This window comes from Gossypium hirsutum, chromosome A02 (assembly GCF_007990345.1).
Source record: "Gossypium hirsutum isolate 1008001.06 chromosome A02, Gossypium_hirsutum_v2.1, whole genome shotgun sequence".
NCBI lineage: Eukaryota > Viridiplantae > Streptophyta > Magnoliopsida > Malvales > Malvaceae > Gossypium > Gossypium hirsutum.
In genome coordinates, this window is record NC_053425.1 from 86,753,603 (window position 1) to 86,769,293 (window position 15,691).

Consider the following 15,691-nt stretch of genomic DNA (forward strand, 5'->3'; position numbering starts at 1 on the left):
TGATCACTATTAATTATGTGAGGTCAAGTGAAAATTCGGTAGATCCTTTGACAAAAAGTCTTGCTAGAGATGCAGTAAAAAGGACCTCAAAAGGGATGGGACTCAAGCCTATTAATTAGAGTCACCCATGATGGAAACTCGACTCAACGCTTGGTATAACGTCAAGTCTTGAGTTCAATGAGACAAAGTACATCATTAGTATGTGACTGTTAGCACTATAAATAAATCCATCCTAAGATTAAAGTGCTAGGTACCCGTAATGATAAGGGAAGGATGAGTAATGTACTCTTAATGGACCCATAACATAAATATGTTAGAGTGTTATAATTACGGGAACACTTTTGATGGGATCTACCTATGTGAGTGGAAGTGTGGCCGCTTCTAGGAGCTTAAGGGCTTGGCTCTGACAGCACTCATGAAAAGAGGACATAGACACATGGCTATAATAGTGTCCCTAGATACTATGCATTGACTGATGTTGAAATCATTGTGTGAGATGTGTTCAGTTAATCAAATGGAATAGTTGGTTCAAAGCTTAGTCTACCATACAATTTCGATTAACTTTAACATGTTTTCACTAAGTGAAGGTTCAATCGTAAGACACCTTTATTTATGCAAATTGATTTCCAAGAATATCAAAATCTAAATATTTTGAAAATGGGGGGAGATTGTTGGAATATTTTCAAATATTTATAGTATCCCAATAACTATAAATGAATGGGTGTAATTAATCAAAAGATAAAACTTTTGGTCATTGGTCAAAAGTTATATCATTTGATTTTTTAAAAAAGAATTATAACTATTCAAAAAATATTATTTGAATAGTTACAAAATTAAATGAATAATTATTATTATTTATTTATTCATAAAGACACCTATTGAAAGATGTCTCTATGAAGAGACATGAAAATTCCTATAAATAGGAATGGGATTTCATTTGGAAATCATATCAACAAATTCTAATATTATTTCTTCTCTTCCTTCATTTTCTAATATTATTAGATTATTCTATAAAGTATTGCTGCAGAAATCCTTTGTAGAAATTGAGTTTTTGTTATACATTACTCAGTGCATAGTGGACTATTCTCGTCAGTGCAAAACGCAAATAGTCATTGGCTTCATTGTATCCTCGAGGTTAATTTGCTTGGAACTCGTTTGCACACTGAAGATAAGTGGGGGCGAATATAACCTTAAAGATAGTGGCTTGATACACGCCTTGGAGCCTGTCCTATTTCTTCTTTTTCTTTTCGAGTTCCGATCGTGTGTTCGAGTTTTTTCCTTACCGGAGTTTTGTACTAACATAAAATCTCATGAAGTTACATAACTTCCGAGAAAAAATTTCATCATTTCAGGGATATTTTCTTGAGTTCAAGAACAACAAAGTAAGGGAGAACTTGCGTTTCTGTTTATCTCTTCGATCTTCTTTTTATAACTATAATTTAGTTTAGTTTGAGTTAGCTTCTGTTTACATTGATGCATTGCTTAAATGTGACTGTCAATTCATGTTTAAAAAGTGTCCCAAACAGTTCCTTGAATGGAAATATCAAATCGACAGCTGAATCCCTCTCTTTTCTTGTTCTCTATTCTGTTCCCAAGCATCTGCTTTGTTCTAAATAGAAACCAGTCAAGCACAAGCTATATTTCTTTGTCTATTATCATGTTAACTACTTCCAAAAATGTCTACTTGAGATAGATTTGAATGTGAATATTATAGTATGTCCAAGCTCGTGTTCAAACATCGCATGTCCTGTCTGTTTTATGGCTAGGATTCATGTTGAATTGGAGAAAATTGGATATTTCAGACAGAACCATGTTGGCTGCTCGATCAAAAGTATGGTGGTTGATATTTACAGCTATAACGATGATTGGATTCTTTGTCGTGGTATCTGCGCTTGTTGCAGCAGAACCAAGTTCGAGTCCTAATCAAGCTCCGGAGAGCAACTATGTTAGGAAAGCATTCATGTTCTTAGAGCTTAACAATAGACAACGTTATGAACATCAATGGCCGGTTAGACCAATACTTTTTATGTTGTTTCATGATGTAGCACTTTTTTGGAGTTTCCCTGTGGATTGTCTTGTGAGTAAACAACGAATTTTTGTTTTTTTTGGCAGAACATGAGATTTTGCTGGCAAATTGTGGTGGGTTCAGTACTTGGATTCCTTGGGGCTGCATTTGGGAGTGTTGGAGGTGTTGGTGGAGGAGGTATTTTTGTTCCCATGCTTGCCTTAATCATTGGGTTCGATCCCAAATCATCAACAGCAATCTCTAAATGTAAGGCTCAGAAATCAAGTTTTGGAATTTCCATACATTTTGAAACATCTTAAATATTTTCATCTTCTGTTTTGGGGGGATCTGGTTAGGTATGATTACTGGTGCAGCAGCTGCAACAGTGTGCTACAATATAGGGCAAAGGCATCCTACACTTGAATTGCCTCTTATTGACTATGATTTGGCCCTTCTATTTCAACCAATGTTGGTTTTAGGAATTAGTATTGGGGTTGGCTTCAATGTGATCTTTGCTGATTGGATGATCACAGTTTTGCTAATTATTGTCTTCATAGGTATCACAATGTTTGAATTCTGTTGATTTTATTTCATACTCCTAGGAAACCTCTTTTCTGATAGCCTCTACCGGTTCACAGCTATGTCAACTAAGTCATTCCTCAAAGGTATTCAAACATGGAAAAGGGAAACAATAAAGAAAAAGGTAGTTATATATATACATATATATATCCTTTCTACGCCTGTTAATATGCATGCATGCGTGCGTGCATGTATATATGTGGTTCAGCTTAATTCTTGCTCTAATTCCTTTTATGATCTGATTTTCATAGGAAGCTGCAAGGCATCTAGAATTAAATGGTGAGTTAACCCAACATGAAGTTACCACAGAAAGCAAAGAAGGAAAACCCAAGGTAGGTTCACAACCGGCTAATTTCACCATTTTGTTAAACCAAATCATATTAAGTGCTAATCACAAAGTTCCCCATGGCTTCCATCTTCTTCGTCTTCAGGTGTCTCTTATTGAGAACATATGCTGGAAAGAACTTGGACTTCTCGTTGTTGTTTGGATTTTAATCCTTGCTTTACAGATTGCAAAGGTGTTTCTTCCAAGTAATCAATTTCCTATACAAGTTGTATGCTTCTTAACATTCAACTAACTGAAAATCCAAATTTCGAACACAGAATTATTCGACAACATGTTCAGCAGAATACTGGGTATTGAATTTCTTACAGGTACTTCAAAATTTCAAACACATTTAGAAAATCAAACCTATAATATAATCTGTGTTATGTAATGTTTTGAACATTTGATTTAGATCCCGGTGACAGTGGGTGTATCATCATATGAAGCAGTGTTCCTTTACAAAGGGCGGAGAAAAATAGCATCCAAAGGGGATGTAGTGGCTAACTGGCGAGTTCACAAGCTTGTGATTTATTGTGGATTTGGTGTTTTGGCTGGTGTCCTTGGTGGGATGCTTGGTCTTGGAGGTGGCTTCATCTTGGGTCCTCTTTTTCTTGAGATGGGAATCCCCCCTCAGGTCACTTCATACTTTCACTTTTATCTTTTTCCTTCTCAAAGTTCTATAAATTTAATCACCCGAGTACGTTTTTTCTTAATACGGCACCCTAATTTACCCGAAGTGTGCTCAGGTACTATACCAAAAAATTATATCTGAACACATATTTGGGTAGTATAAATTTTCAAACGTAAAACAAACTATATGGAAAATGGATAGGTGTGAATTCAAATATTAGCAAACATCCTATTTTTTTTTTTATGAATTCTAATAATGAAATAATATTTGAATTCGAGTATTATAATTATTATTTAGATCATATTTATATATTTATATATTTATGCGAATAATAGATTTGAATATCTAAATTTGTTTTATTTTTACAAATAATTTATTTGAATATTCAAATCCAAATTTATTGTTATCTTTCTTTTTATTTGTAATTCTTTTTTTTTTTAAATAACCTTGAAAGATAATAGTATCTTATTCAAATTCCGAAAGTAATACTCAACTTCAATAGAAATAATAAATAAAATAAAATTTTAAAATAATTATGTATATATAGTTACATATGTCACTTAACGTTCATCCGAAGAAATGACATGAAGTGTTGCAAAACTTTTTGTAGGTATCAAGTGCAACAGCCACTTTCGCAATGCTATTTTCAGCATCAATGTCGGTAGTTGAGTATTATCTTCTGAAAAGATTTCCAATTCCCTATGGTATATACTGCTTTTGCTCTAAGTGGTTTAGTGCAATTGAATGTATGGCTTGTTTAAAATCACGTAGAGATATATACTTACATGCGTTGCCGCTTTTGTCTCGAACGAAACAGCTCTTTACCTTGCTGGGGTGGCCACAATTGCTGCATTTGTTGGGCAACATGTTGTGGGAAAAGTCATCAAAATACTGGGGAGATCATCCATAATCATCTTCATTCTTGCTGGGATGATCTTCGGCAGTGCCATTTCATTAGGTAAATATTTGATTTCCCAACTCTGGCTTTTGAAATTCTCACGATAAAACTGATAAAATTTATTAAAATTACGAAAAATATATATATCATCGTCTGAATGCAACAGGTGGGTTAGGCATTGCAAAGATGATCAAAAGGATTGAGAGAAAGGAGTATATGGGATTTGAAGACATTTGCTCGTATCGGCCTTAGTAGCAAAATCTGAATACTATTCAATACCAGAGGCGAATTGAATTACAAATCTCCTTCCCTTAATTCTTAAGATACAAGACAAATTCATGGCACCCATAAGCTGTGTTTCAGATTTGGCTTATAGAGTCAAAGAGGACAAGCCTCAGCATCCATTTCCTTTCCTATTTTTTTTTTGACTAATTTCCACTTTTTTCCCCTTAATTGTTATTATCGGTATTATTTATGATTACTTACTGAAAAAAAAAATCACATGTAATAATTAATGAGACTTAATTGCACCAAACATCTTAAATTGTGCTCTCATTTAAATTGGTATTTAAACTTTAAAATATTCTAGTTACATCTTAAAACTATCGATATTAGATTAATAAGGTCCTTTTGTTGCTAAAGTTATTAATTTAATCATTGAATCAGACATCGGATCTTACTTGACATAATTTAAAATGAAATATTTAAAGAAAAATTAATATTGTAAAAATCTTGATTTTGAGGTTTTCAAAACTTTTACAGAAAATTATCGTTTACTCTTTTTTTTTTTGATTCTACTTTATTTTTAGTTTTTAAGTTCAATTGTTATGTGGTAACATATTATTTTTATTTAAAATTTTTGTTTTATATTATGTTACATAAGATTTTACGAGTCATTTAATGATTAAATTAATTGTTTTAATAATGAAAGGATCTGATTAATATAACATCGATAGTTTAAAGATGTAATTAGAATATTTTAAAATTCGAGGTCCAATTTAAAATGAGAATCATAATTTAGAGACTACTATTACAATAATAACTAATAAATTCAAAATTAAAAGTATCAAACTTACATTTGAGGCGAAATTGGTCAAATAAATAAATTTTAAAATAATTAAGGTTATTCACCGCCTTAGATGTAGCCTAGGTTCAAGTTGCACTAGTTGTGTTTGTTGTTCAGGCTCTGCCTTGTTATTGTACTTCATTAAAAAATATAATTTATAATTTAATTTTAAGTTAATTTTTCAAAATTATAATATTTAATATAATTTTTTTCAATTACATATTATAAGTATATATTTATATTTATAAAAATATATTTTTTTTCACTTAATTACTAAGTTACATAGATTTTTGCAAATACAAATTACTATTATTTTTATTTTATATATTAATTACTATTATGTTATCCATAATATTTTTTAGTCATGTATTATAAAATATTTTATTAATATATTTACCTTTATGTTATTAAATTAGTTACAAAATTTTATTTTTTACTAATATGTTATGCATCATATGTTGTTAATTTATAACTATTAATCTATAAATTTATTAATATTTTATCAATCATTTACTAACAGCATGTTTGGTTGGATGGAATTGCTATTCCATTCCCGTCCTATTCCGCGCGCTAGAGTAATTCATACGTTTGGTTTACCGTTTAGGTGATTCCACAGCTTTACTATTACACCCATATTCCCTCAGGTCCTGTAATAGGGATTCAGCGGTGGGGGCTCTAAATCGCTATTCAACACCACACGCCGAATACATTTTCACATTTTGGGACCAAAATAGCCTGCTTTCTTCTCCCCAAAATTCAACTCCAGATTTCTTCCAACCTTTTTCCCCTAAATCAAGCATCCATCCGCCCTTCATCTTCATCCCCTCAAAGGGTACGTTTTCTTTTTTTACTTCAAGCTCCTAAAACAGGTTTCTATTTCTCCTTCCTCATAACTGCTCCAGATTTCTTGTCTGCGTTTCAAAGTTGAGACCTTTGTTTAGTCTTCTTTTGGCCTGTAGCATGTCACACCTTAAATCTAAGAAGGGAACACTTAGATTCTACTCCCATGAGTTCTTAAACTTAAGCCTGTAGCATGTTTTCGTCAGTTTTGTTATATATATATTTTCTATTTCCAATTCATGACTAGTCAAAGCTTGTTACTTGTTTGACAGGAAAGTATTGCGGCAAAATTTCAGATCCCTTGGAAGAAGGGTGCAAGCTTGGCCCCATTGTTAGTAGAGGGCAGGTATTATTTCAATTTTGTTGTTTGGTTTTAGGTGCTTTAAAGATTGTATTTTCGATTTGTTTGTTTCTCAGATTCTTAATTTTGTCATTTTTGTCTGTGTAAATGCATTAGTTTCTTCTGATAGTTTCGTGTTATCTTCAACTCGAGCAGATTTCAGCAATTGAATCGCTCTTCATAATCATCTCTATTTATTTAAGTTTGACTGCTTTCTTAGAAAGGAGGAATGAATTAGTAATAGCTGAGGATTCTGGGCTTTGATTAATTTATTTATTTCTACTCTGTTGATGAGAAGTTGTTTATCCATTTATGGGGTTCTGATTTCTAATGTGTAAAATGTAAAAAAGTGAAAACCTTTTGCTCAGTTTAACAACTATTTGGAATTGTAAGAAAAAAGGGTATTCTTTGTTTTCTTAGGGATAATGTGAATAAGAGCTGTAAGATGCCTTAGGGATAATACTAAACCTACCATGGAAAGTGGAACCACAAGACCAGGCCTACTCTGTTACACTTGATGCCTTTAGGTCTTTTTTCTTTTCCATTCCAATGTTTATAAAAGAAAAACTGAAACTAATGTTAGGATTATGATAAGGATTATAGGTAACCAACTTCGAAGAATATGCCTAAAAAAAGTCTGAATTTTGAAGGTTTCGAAAGCTATTTAAACTAAGCTTTAACTGCACCTATTAGATGAACAGATTCCTCTGCTCTTTCTGGTTCATCTTAATATAAAGACCTGCTTCAACAATTCTATACAATTTTGCTTGTTGGGGGATGTCCTTTTCTATGGAAGTACATCAAATTGTGAGGTGAGACATCTTCAATTCTGCAGCCTCATCTAAGTCTTATACGATCATCAGATTTAGATGGCAAATTTGACTGAGTATCCAATGTATTGATTGTCAATTTAGGAATGATTTTAATATGGCATATAGGGGTTGGCTGTATAATATGTACAATGCAGTTTATTTGATACGCTTTTGTGATGGTAACCAGCTCCTTAAATCCAAATTTGGTGGTGTTTAAAGCCCTAATCACAAAAACAAGACATGGTTGAGGCCTGTGGGTTACGTACACCACTACATTTTTAATTCCTTGCTTCTGAATTTTTCATGTGTGTGATTGTTTGTTGGATACGGATACACAAACGATGTATATATTGGAATTTTTTCCGGATTGTTCTGGAAATAAAAAAACAAAAAAAGAATCTTTTAAGATAGTGTCTGGGTTACTTAGCTTATAACAAATAGCTAAAAATTGTAGGAAAGTATATTTATTTGTTAGCACACTTGGTGTCTGGTTTAGTGGTGGCTTTATTCCAAGTAGAAAGGAATGTGTAAATCATATGTAAGAACATGAGATGCTTAACATGATTATGTGCAGATTATTGTGGGAATTGCAGTCTCTATGTCTATATCCGCAATCACAGATGAAATGAGTATTTGATCCTCATCATCTGCAGAGCACTGTTGTATATAGATTGTAAGGTAGTTTCGAACTTGCAAAGTGATAAAATTTTCATGGAAAGCCACATCCTGGCTTTGCTTGAAACTTGGTTGGAAAAGTAACATTATACTGTGGTTGTTGAGTGGTAAACTTTGCCACAACAGTTTACTTGTGAGTTGCTTTCTTTTTCTTTTAATATTTTTTATATAATGACTTATTTGGTTCTTCAACTTTACAAAAAAGTCGTTTTAATCATCCATTTAAATTTTCACTTCGTTTAGCCCTTGAGCTTACATTATTTATCAAATCACTCTGAAATGAATGAAAAAATTATTGTGTGTTAACTTTGTTGACGTGGGTTAATTTTTAAAAATTAAAAAATACCTTCTGTAATTTTTATTTTTAACAGTTTTAAAACATTTTAGTTTTTCTTAAACAATTTTTTAAAATTTTTATATTTTAAAAAATTAATTACTTATTGATCTGAGATTGTGATTCGACAAATAACACAAGTTTTTTTTAAAAAAAACCAAGAATTTAAATAAAAACTAAAATAATTAAAAAAAGTTAAATAGCTAAATAAATTATTGTAACTATCTTTTTATTTTTATCCTTACAAATATATGGAGGGGATGAATTACATAAATCGCCAATGTATCATAATCTAGTCCGATTTAACTTAAGATACCTTAATTTAATGGTAATGAGTTTAAGTCCCACGTATATAATTAGTATTGTAATATTCAATTTTTATTGTAGTTATTTAGCTTGTAATTTTATTTTATTTTAAAAAAAATTTATTGTATATCTAGTTAAAAATAAACAAACTGGTTACGGATTGGCAAGGTTGGAAACTTGAGTGATGCTTAATCTTTGCTTAAAAGAAATGTTGTTAATGAGTCTTTTGTTATTATTAATTAATATATACCAACCCCTTAAATGCTAGGTTTTTGGTTTCATTATTGAATTTATAAAAGTAATTTAAAGAAGTTAAAAAAATAATCATATCTTTATAATAGAAAATTAAAGTGGAAGATATTTTTGAAACTAAAGTATCTTATTTTGTCTTTACACCGTTTGTATTGTTCTCAACTATCATTAATTACAAGGACCCCTTGATATTAAGATCTAGTTATACCCAACCCATCTCTCATACCTAGAAAAATAAAAGACACCGAAATCCAAAAACACTACACTCTAATAACCATATATACCACAATCAAACCTACTCTTTTTTTTTTAATGCAATCAATGATTGTTTTATATTGTCTGATCATATTCTATCATGCTCCTTCGATTTGAAGTATCCAACTAATCAATTTCTTTTGTAGATAGTATTGTTTGAATATGATTAGCCCTTTTCATTTTGTAATAAGATTCTCTATTATTTTATGCTTTAATTTGTCGATCATGCCTTTTTTCCTTTGTAATAAGTTATTGTAAACATCTTTGATAGGTTGTAATTTCTATTTTTTTCTTTGTAAATATTCTTAATATGTATGGTTCATTTTTCTTTGACAAGGTTGTTATTGCTTCCTCTTCTTATTTGGCTCGTTTAATTGCTTCCTCCACCTAGGGTTGAGCACCTTGTATTCACTAAATCACTGTAAGTTCTTTAGAAATTAAATTCTTTGATTTTGTTTTACTGTTTTTGAAATTAGTATTGAAGAAATGTGACCCTTTTACTATGATTTGAAGATATGTAACACTTTAATATCTTGCAGTAATGGCTCATCTGCCTTTAAAAGAATTGGTCTTGCATTGACAATATGGTTGCAATTGTGTACAGTTGCGAGTTGGTTCTTACTTACATTGGGTGTCATCCATAGCCTGCATACTTATAGACCAAGGATTAGATCCTATATTTTAGATTTTTATGCAAAACGAGATTATGTGAAAAGGCTTGTATATCTAGTGATGAGACCTATATTGAACAAGTTAGGATGAATAGAACTACCTTTTTTAAACTATGTGAGATGTTACAAACTTTAGAGGGATTGAAGTCGTCAAGGAACATGCTTATTGCTGAGCAAGTGGTAATGTTTTTACATATCATTTCTCATCATCTTAAAAATTGAATTATCAAGCATCACTTTAATAGGTCTGGGGAAACCGTTAGCAGATCATTTCACAATGTTTTAAATGCTGTCATACGCTTACAAGATGTGATTTTTAAAAAGGCAGAGCCAATTATAGCTAATTCTACAAACCCAATGTGGAAATGGTTTAAGGTATCGGAGTGAGTTCTATATATAGCTCGTACATAATTTAGTTGACTTAGATTTAAATATAGTATCCTAACTCGAGGTTTTATACATGTGATGTAGAATTGCATAGGTGCTTTAGATGGAACCCACATCAAGATTAGGGTTCCAACAATTGATAAACCTAGATATTGAACGCGAAAAGGTGACATAGCAACAAATATGTTAGGTGTTTGTACACGTGATATGCATTTTGTTTATGTTCTTCCTGGTTGGGAAAACTACCGAAGAACGTCCAGATGTGTGATTTTCGGTGATGATCCGATCCTCCATGTCCACGTTAATCTACAAGACATATCAAACACATTCAAATAAGCTTGTGAAAACTTAGTAAGTTCATAGACTTAGAAAGTAAACTTACCAAATATGGTGCAACATTCATATCATATATAATTCACATCATATATAATTCATTAATTTCTCCTGATATTCACAAACCAAATCAGTTTCATTTAATATTATTCAATATTACTCACACTTAAACTTCATTCTTTTGGGCCCATTTATAGCTTATTATCTCTTTTCTAATTAAGAAACTATACGGAAATGAGTACTTTGTCTTTACTTTGCCATAGTAAACTATGGACTTACACATGATCACGTTTCACTTTCCGAAGCCATGGCTCAGCCATGGTCTTACACGAGTCATATATCATACCGATGCCATATCCCGAATATGGTCTTACACGGAAGTATTTATCACTTTTCTCCGATGTCATAACCCAGCTATGGTCTTATACGGAAATCACTTATCACTTGTTTTCCGATGCCATAGCCCAGCTATGGTCTTATACGAATATTGCTTATCACTTGTTGTCATAGTCCAACTATGGTCTTTTTCCTTCAATTCACCATTTGTCACTGGACAGAAGTACTCAATCTGATGTTTCATTCAATTTGATCATTTCTTCAATTTCATATTTTTACATTATTCATGGTTTTATCATAATCATATAGTATAACTCATTATAAAATTCATAAGAATAACAATGATCACTAAAAATTAACCACATGAACTTACCTGGGCTAATTTGCAAAAGTCGTAGAAATTCAGGGACTATTCTTGTAATTTCTCCTTTCCACGATTTACTTTGTTTTCTTGATCAATAATTATAAAATCATTCCTTCATTAGCATCTATTTAAATTACATTCTAATTCACAATTTATGCCCTTAAATTTTTAAAATTACACTATTACCACAAACTTTTCAGTTTTTTTATAATTTAGTCCCTGCTTAATTTATTCATTGATTGAGCTAATTCCTCTCAAATAACACTTTATCAAGACATTATAAACTACTTAAAAGCCTTTAACACTCAAAATTTCATCACAAAACCCTAATTCCAATAACTTTCACAATTAGATCCTAAAAATTGATTTCTATAAAAATCTCTTTATAAAATCATCATATAATAAAATTAAAACCTCAATTCCATGATAAATCATCATAAACTTTCAGCACTTATTCATGGAAACTTTCAAAATTATCCATGAAATCAAAAACTAATGAATTAAACAAGTGGACCTAGTTGTAAAAGTCTCAAAAATACAAAATTTACAGGAAATAATCAAGAATTGAGCTTACATGTAATAAAAATATGAGAGACAAACTTAAAAGAACCCTTCAATGGTGTTTTTACTGGAGAGGATGAAGAAATATGAAGAAAACTCTAGATATTCTAATTTAATCCAACTTTTAACTATTCAATTTCAACTTAATTACTATTTTACCCTTACTTCACACTATTTCTCAACCATTCACTTATCTAACCATCCAGCCCATTTTATTTTGGGCCAATTTTCTCTTTGAGTCCCTCTTATTTATTATTAAAGCTATTTAATCACTTCCTACAGTTTTACATCTTATTCAATTTAATCATTTTTCTTCAATTAACTATCAAAATGGTAAAATTTCCTAACGAAACTTTACTACTAACTTATTAACACTCCATAAATATTTTTAGAAATATTTATGGCTCGGTTTATAAATTTGATGTCTTGATACCTCGTTTTTATCTCATTTTATTTACAAATTTTCTTTAATTCATAATTTCACTAAAAAAATATTTCTAAAACCACACTTAACTTTTACTTACTAACATCTAAACTCACATGTCAGATTTAGTGATCTCAAATCACTATTTCGATATCATTAAAATTTGGGCCGTTACAGGTTTACTCAGTCCAGTAATTGTGTACTCTTTTCCTTTCATGTTTTGGATCATATTAACAAGCCTTTAGTTTTGTCTTTATTGTGTTATTAGTTACATTAATGGTTTGAGATAAAGAAGTTATGATTTTTTGATTATGGGAGAATATGTAATTGTGATGATTTTATTATTTTTCTTCTATATTTTTTGTTCAAAAATTGTCAAAGGGGGAGATTTTTGACACATTTGAAGGTAAGGAAAATTTGTTTGGCTGTTCTTGTGGCTGAAACAGTTGTCACAATTTGAGGCATTGTTTCATTGTCATACTTGCCTATTTTCAGAGTTGGAAAATTTTAGAACAAAAGCATGAGACTATTTGTTTTGAACATATTTGGATGAGTTAAAGTGTAATAGCCCGGTTTAGACCCTAGTCGAAACAGTGGTTTCGAGACCACAAATCTGAGTTAAAAAAATATTTTAATATTATTTTCTGTGTTTAACATATTATGTGATATGTATGAAAATTTCGTGTGAAAATTTTGTCGTTTGTGTGCTCGATTTTATAAATAGACTTAATCCCGTAAAATGTAAAAGTGGCTAGCTATTTGTTAAAGTATTACATTGTTATGGCTTTTATAATGTGGGGTCCTTATGATGTAATTTAACCATTAGAGATATGCATGGACAAATATGGACAACCATTAAATAGTTTTCTAATTAAATACTTAAGGTTAAAATAGTAAAAAGTAAAATAACATGTAATTAAATAAAATAAACATGAAATGGCCATGTATTTTAGCTCATCTTTGGCTGAAACTTCAAAAGAAAAAGAAAAAAAATAACCAGCTAGGTTCGACCTTGTCCAACCTTGATTAAGGTATGTGTTTAGCTCGGTTTTTGATATTTTTTACGTTTTTGATATTGTTGCTTCGAATACTAGCTAGCCTATGTTTGAATTTTTGAATTTTTTGATGTATTCATGATTTTCCATTGATTATAGCTTTTGTGTTTTTTTGTTTGATGATGAAAAATAAATATATGTTGATAGATTATCATGTTTAATTAAGTGATTTTTGGTAAAAATGTGTATTAAGGATTAAATTGTGAAATTTAAAAATTTAGGGGTCAAAACATGAAATAAATGAAATAATTGGGCTTCTAGGGACCTGAATAAAATTTGGCTATGTTTAGGTGTGGTGAAATTTTGAATATTTTGTGTTTTGTGAAATAGAGACTAAATTGTGAAAAATGTGAAATGTTTGGGGCAAAAGTGTAAATTACTCATTTATGTGTTTATGGATGAATTTTAAAGAATATATGATTAAACAAGTCAAATTTGTATTAATTTAGATCAAGAAAAGAGGAAATTGGATTTGGATCGGGGTAAATCAAAAGTTATCGATTAGTCGTTCTGGTCCGTTTGTCTCTGAGGTAAGTTCATATACGAATGAACGCCTTTAAATTGATTTACAAATGTTTAGTAGTCATTGAATCACCATGGATGTTGAACAAGCAAATATAAGTAAGAATCGATGAAGTTATGATATCCGAAAGTCCCGTACGAACCATAGGAATAGTATAGGATACGAGTGTCATGACATTAGGATTCCAAGATGTGATATCGTGTAAGACCATGTTTGGGACTTTGGCATTGATTTGAGATTATGTGTAAGACCATGTCTAGGACATTGGCATCGTATATGATTTAGTGTAAGACCCTGTTTGGGATAGTGGCATCGATATTTGATATCATTTAAGATCATATCTAGGATAAGGCATTGTACAAGTTTACGAGCTATCCGAGTATCCTTATCAATTCCAAACAGTTCAATAGGCAATATCGAGAATGAAATGAAAATGTGAATGAGTATCCGACTCAGGTACGTATGGAATGTATATGTTATTCAAGAATGAAAGGTGAGTATGTTTATTAATGATGAGAAGTGAATTATGAAACTTGTGTATGTGATTTGCTATGGATTCCATGGATAAGTTGGCTTATAATTATCTTATGTGTTAAGTTTATTTGTATATGGCTTACTAAGCTTTTGAAAGCTTACTTTGTGTGTATTTTTCATTGTTTTATAGATTATCGAAGCTACTGTGAGCTTGGGGATCATCAAGGATCGTTGTCACACTATCGAACGTTATTTTGGTACTTTTGAAGTTGTAAATATTAATTAATATATGACATGTATGGGCTAGTGATGTTATGATATGTGTTGTGTGTATTTCTTGCTATGTGATATGGTATGAATATGATTGAGACTATGGAATTGGTTTCGGTATAGACTAGGTGATAGAAAAATGTTATAATTGATGTATATATATAGTCTTGTGTGAATGGCCATTTTGGAATGATTTGGTAGTTAAAATGGTAAGGTTTTGATATGATTTTGAGTTTAATTATATGGTGTTTGAGACAAATGGATTGGCATGATTTTAGTTCATGAAATTGGTATGCTTTGATATCAAATTGAGTATGAAATTGATTGGTGATTTTAGAGATTGAATTATGCATGTTCGGGTATGTTTTTGGTTGCTATTTGCTCATGAATTCTGCTTTGGTTTTATGCTTGTAGAGATGACCCTTTTTGGGTGGCATGTTGTACTTATAAATGGCCTATTTTTTTCCACACGGGCGTGTGTCTCAGCCGTGTGCGACACACAGTCATGTTACACGGCCATGTGTCCCCTAGGGTACCCTTCGATTTAAAGTCAGTATACCCTACAGTTTTGACACGGCCTAGACACACGGACGTGTCTATTGGCCAAGTGTGTCACACGGACTGACACACGGGCGTGTGACTGACCGTGTGACATAAGTCAGTAACCTCTCTAATTTTCCCATGGCCATGGCACATGAGCGTGTCATCAGTCGTATGGTGCAAGTCAGTATGTATGCCCTATTTCCACACGGCCTATGACACAGACGAGTCTGGTAGCCGTGTGAGGCACACGGCCTGTTCATGCGAGCATGTGACCCTTATATCTTTGCAAATTTTTAGGCTTTCTGAGCATTCTCAAGTCTATAAATACCAATTAAAAGAAGACCTAAGGGGGCATTCAGAGAAGATCGAAAAAACACTCGAAGAATGCCATCGGAATCAACTCGAAAGCGGATCTCCCTCAAGATTGAAGAT

General features: G+C 31.5%; 1 protein-coding gene and 1 long non-coding RNA gene across 3 annotated transcripts; both read left to right on the top strand.

Annotated features, from left to right (window-relative positions):
* Positions 1 to 1,355: 1,355 nt before the first annotated feature.
* LOC107952144 (sulfite exporter TauE/SafE family protein 3) lies at positions 1,356 to 4,953 on the top strand. 2 transcript variants are annotated; one of them, XM_016887423.2, is made up of 11 exons: positions 1,356 to 2,008; positions 2,113 to 2,272; positions 2,362 to 2,562; positions 2,644 to 2,708; positions 2,836 to 2,916; positions 3,016 to 3,102; positions 3,188 to 3,238; positions 3,322 to 3,543; positions 4,151 to 4,244; positions 4,358 to 4,498; positions 4,605 to 4,953. In XM_016887423.2, exons 1-11 carry the CDS (start codon positions 1,772 to 1,774, stop codon positions 4,688 to 4,690), a joined length of 1,425 nt encoding a protein of 474 aa, XP_016742912.1. In that variant the 5' UTR covers positions 1,356 to 1,771; the 3' UTR covers positions 4,691 to 4,953. The 2 variants fall into 2 exon arrangements, with proteins under 2 accessions (XP_016742912.1, XP_016742913.1); XM_016887424.2 differs by lacking the exon at positions 2,362 to 2,562 and having other exon boundaries at positions 1,464 to 2,008.
* A 913-nt stretch (positions 4,954 to 5,866) lies between these two features.
* On the top strand, positions 5,867 to 15,446 carry LOC121212439 (uncharacterized). The gene is made up of 4 exons (XR_005907617.1): positions 5,867 to 6,336; positions 6,617 to 7,496; positions 9,656 to 9,739; positions 14,637 to 15,446. It is a non-coding gene; the product is annotated as an uncharacterized lncRNA (long non-coding RNA).
* Positions 15,447 to 15,691: the final 245 nt, after the last annotated feature.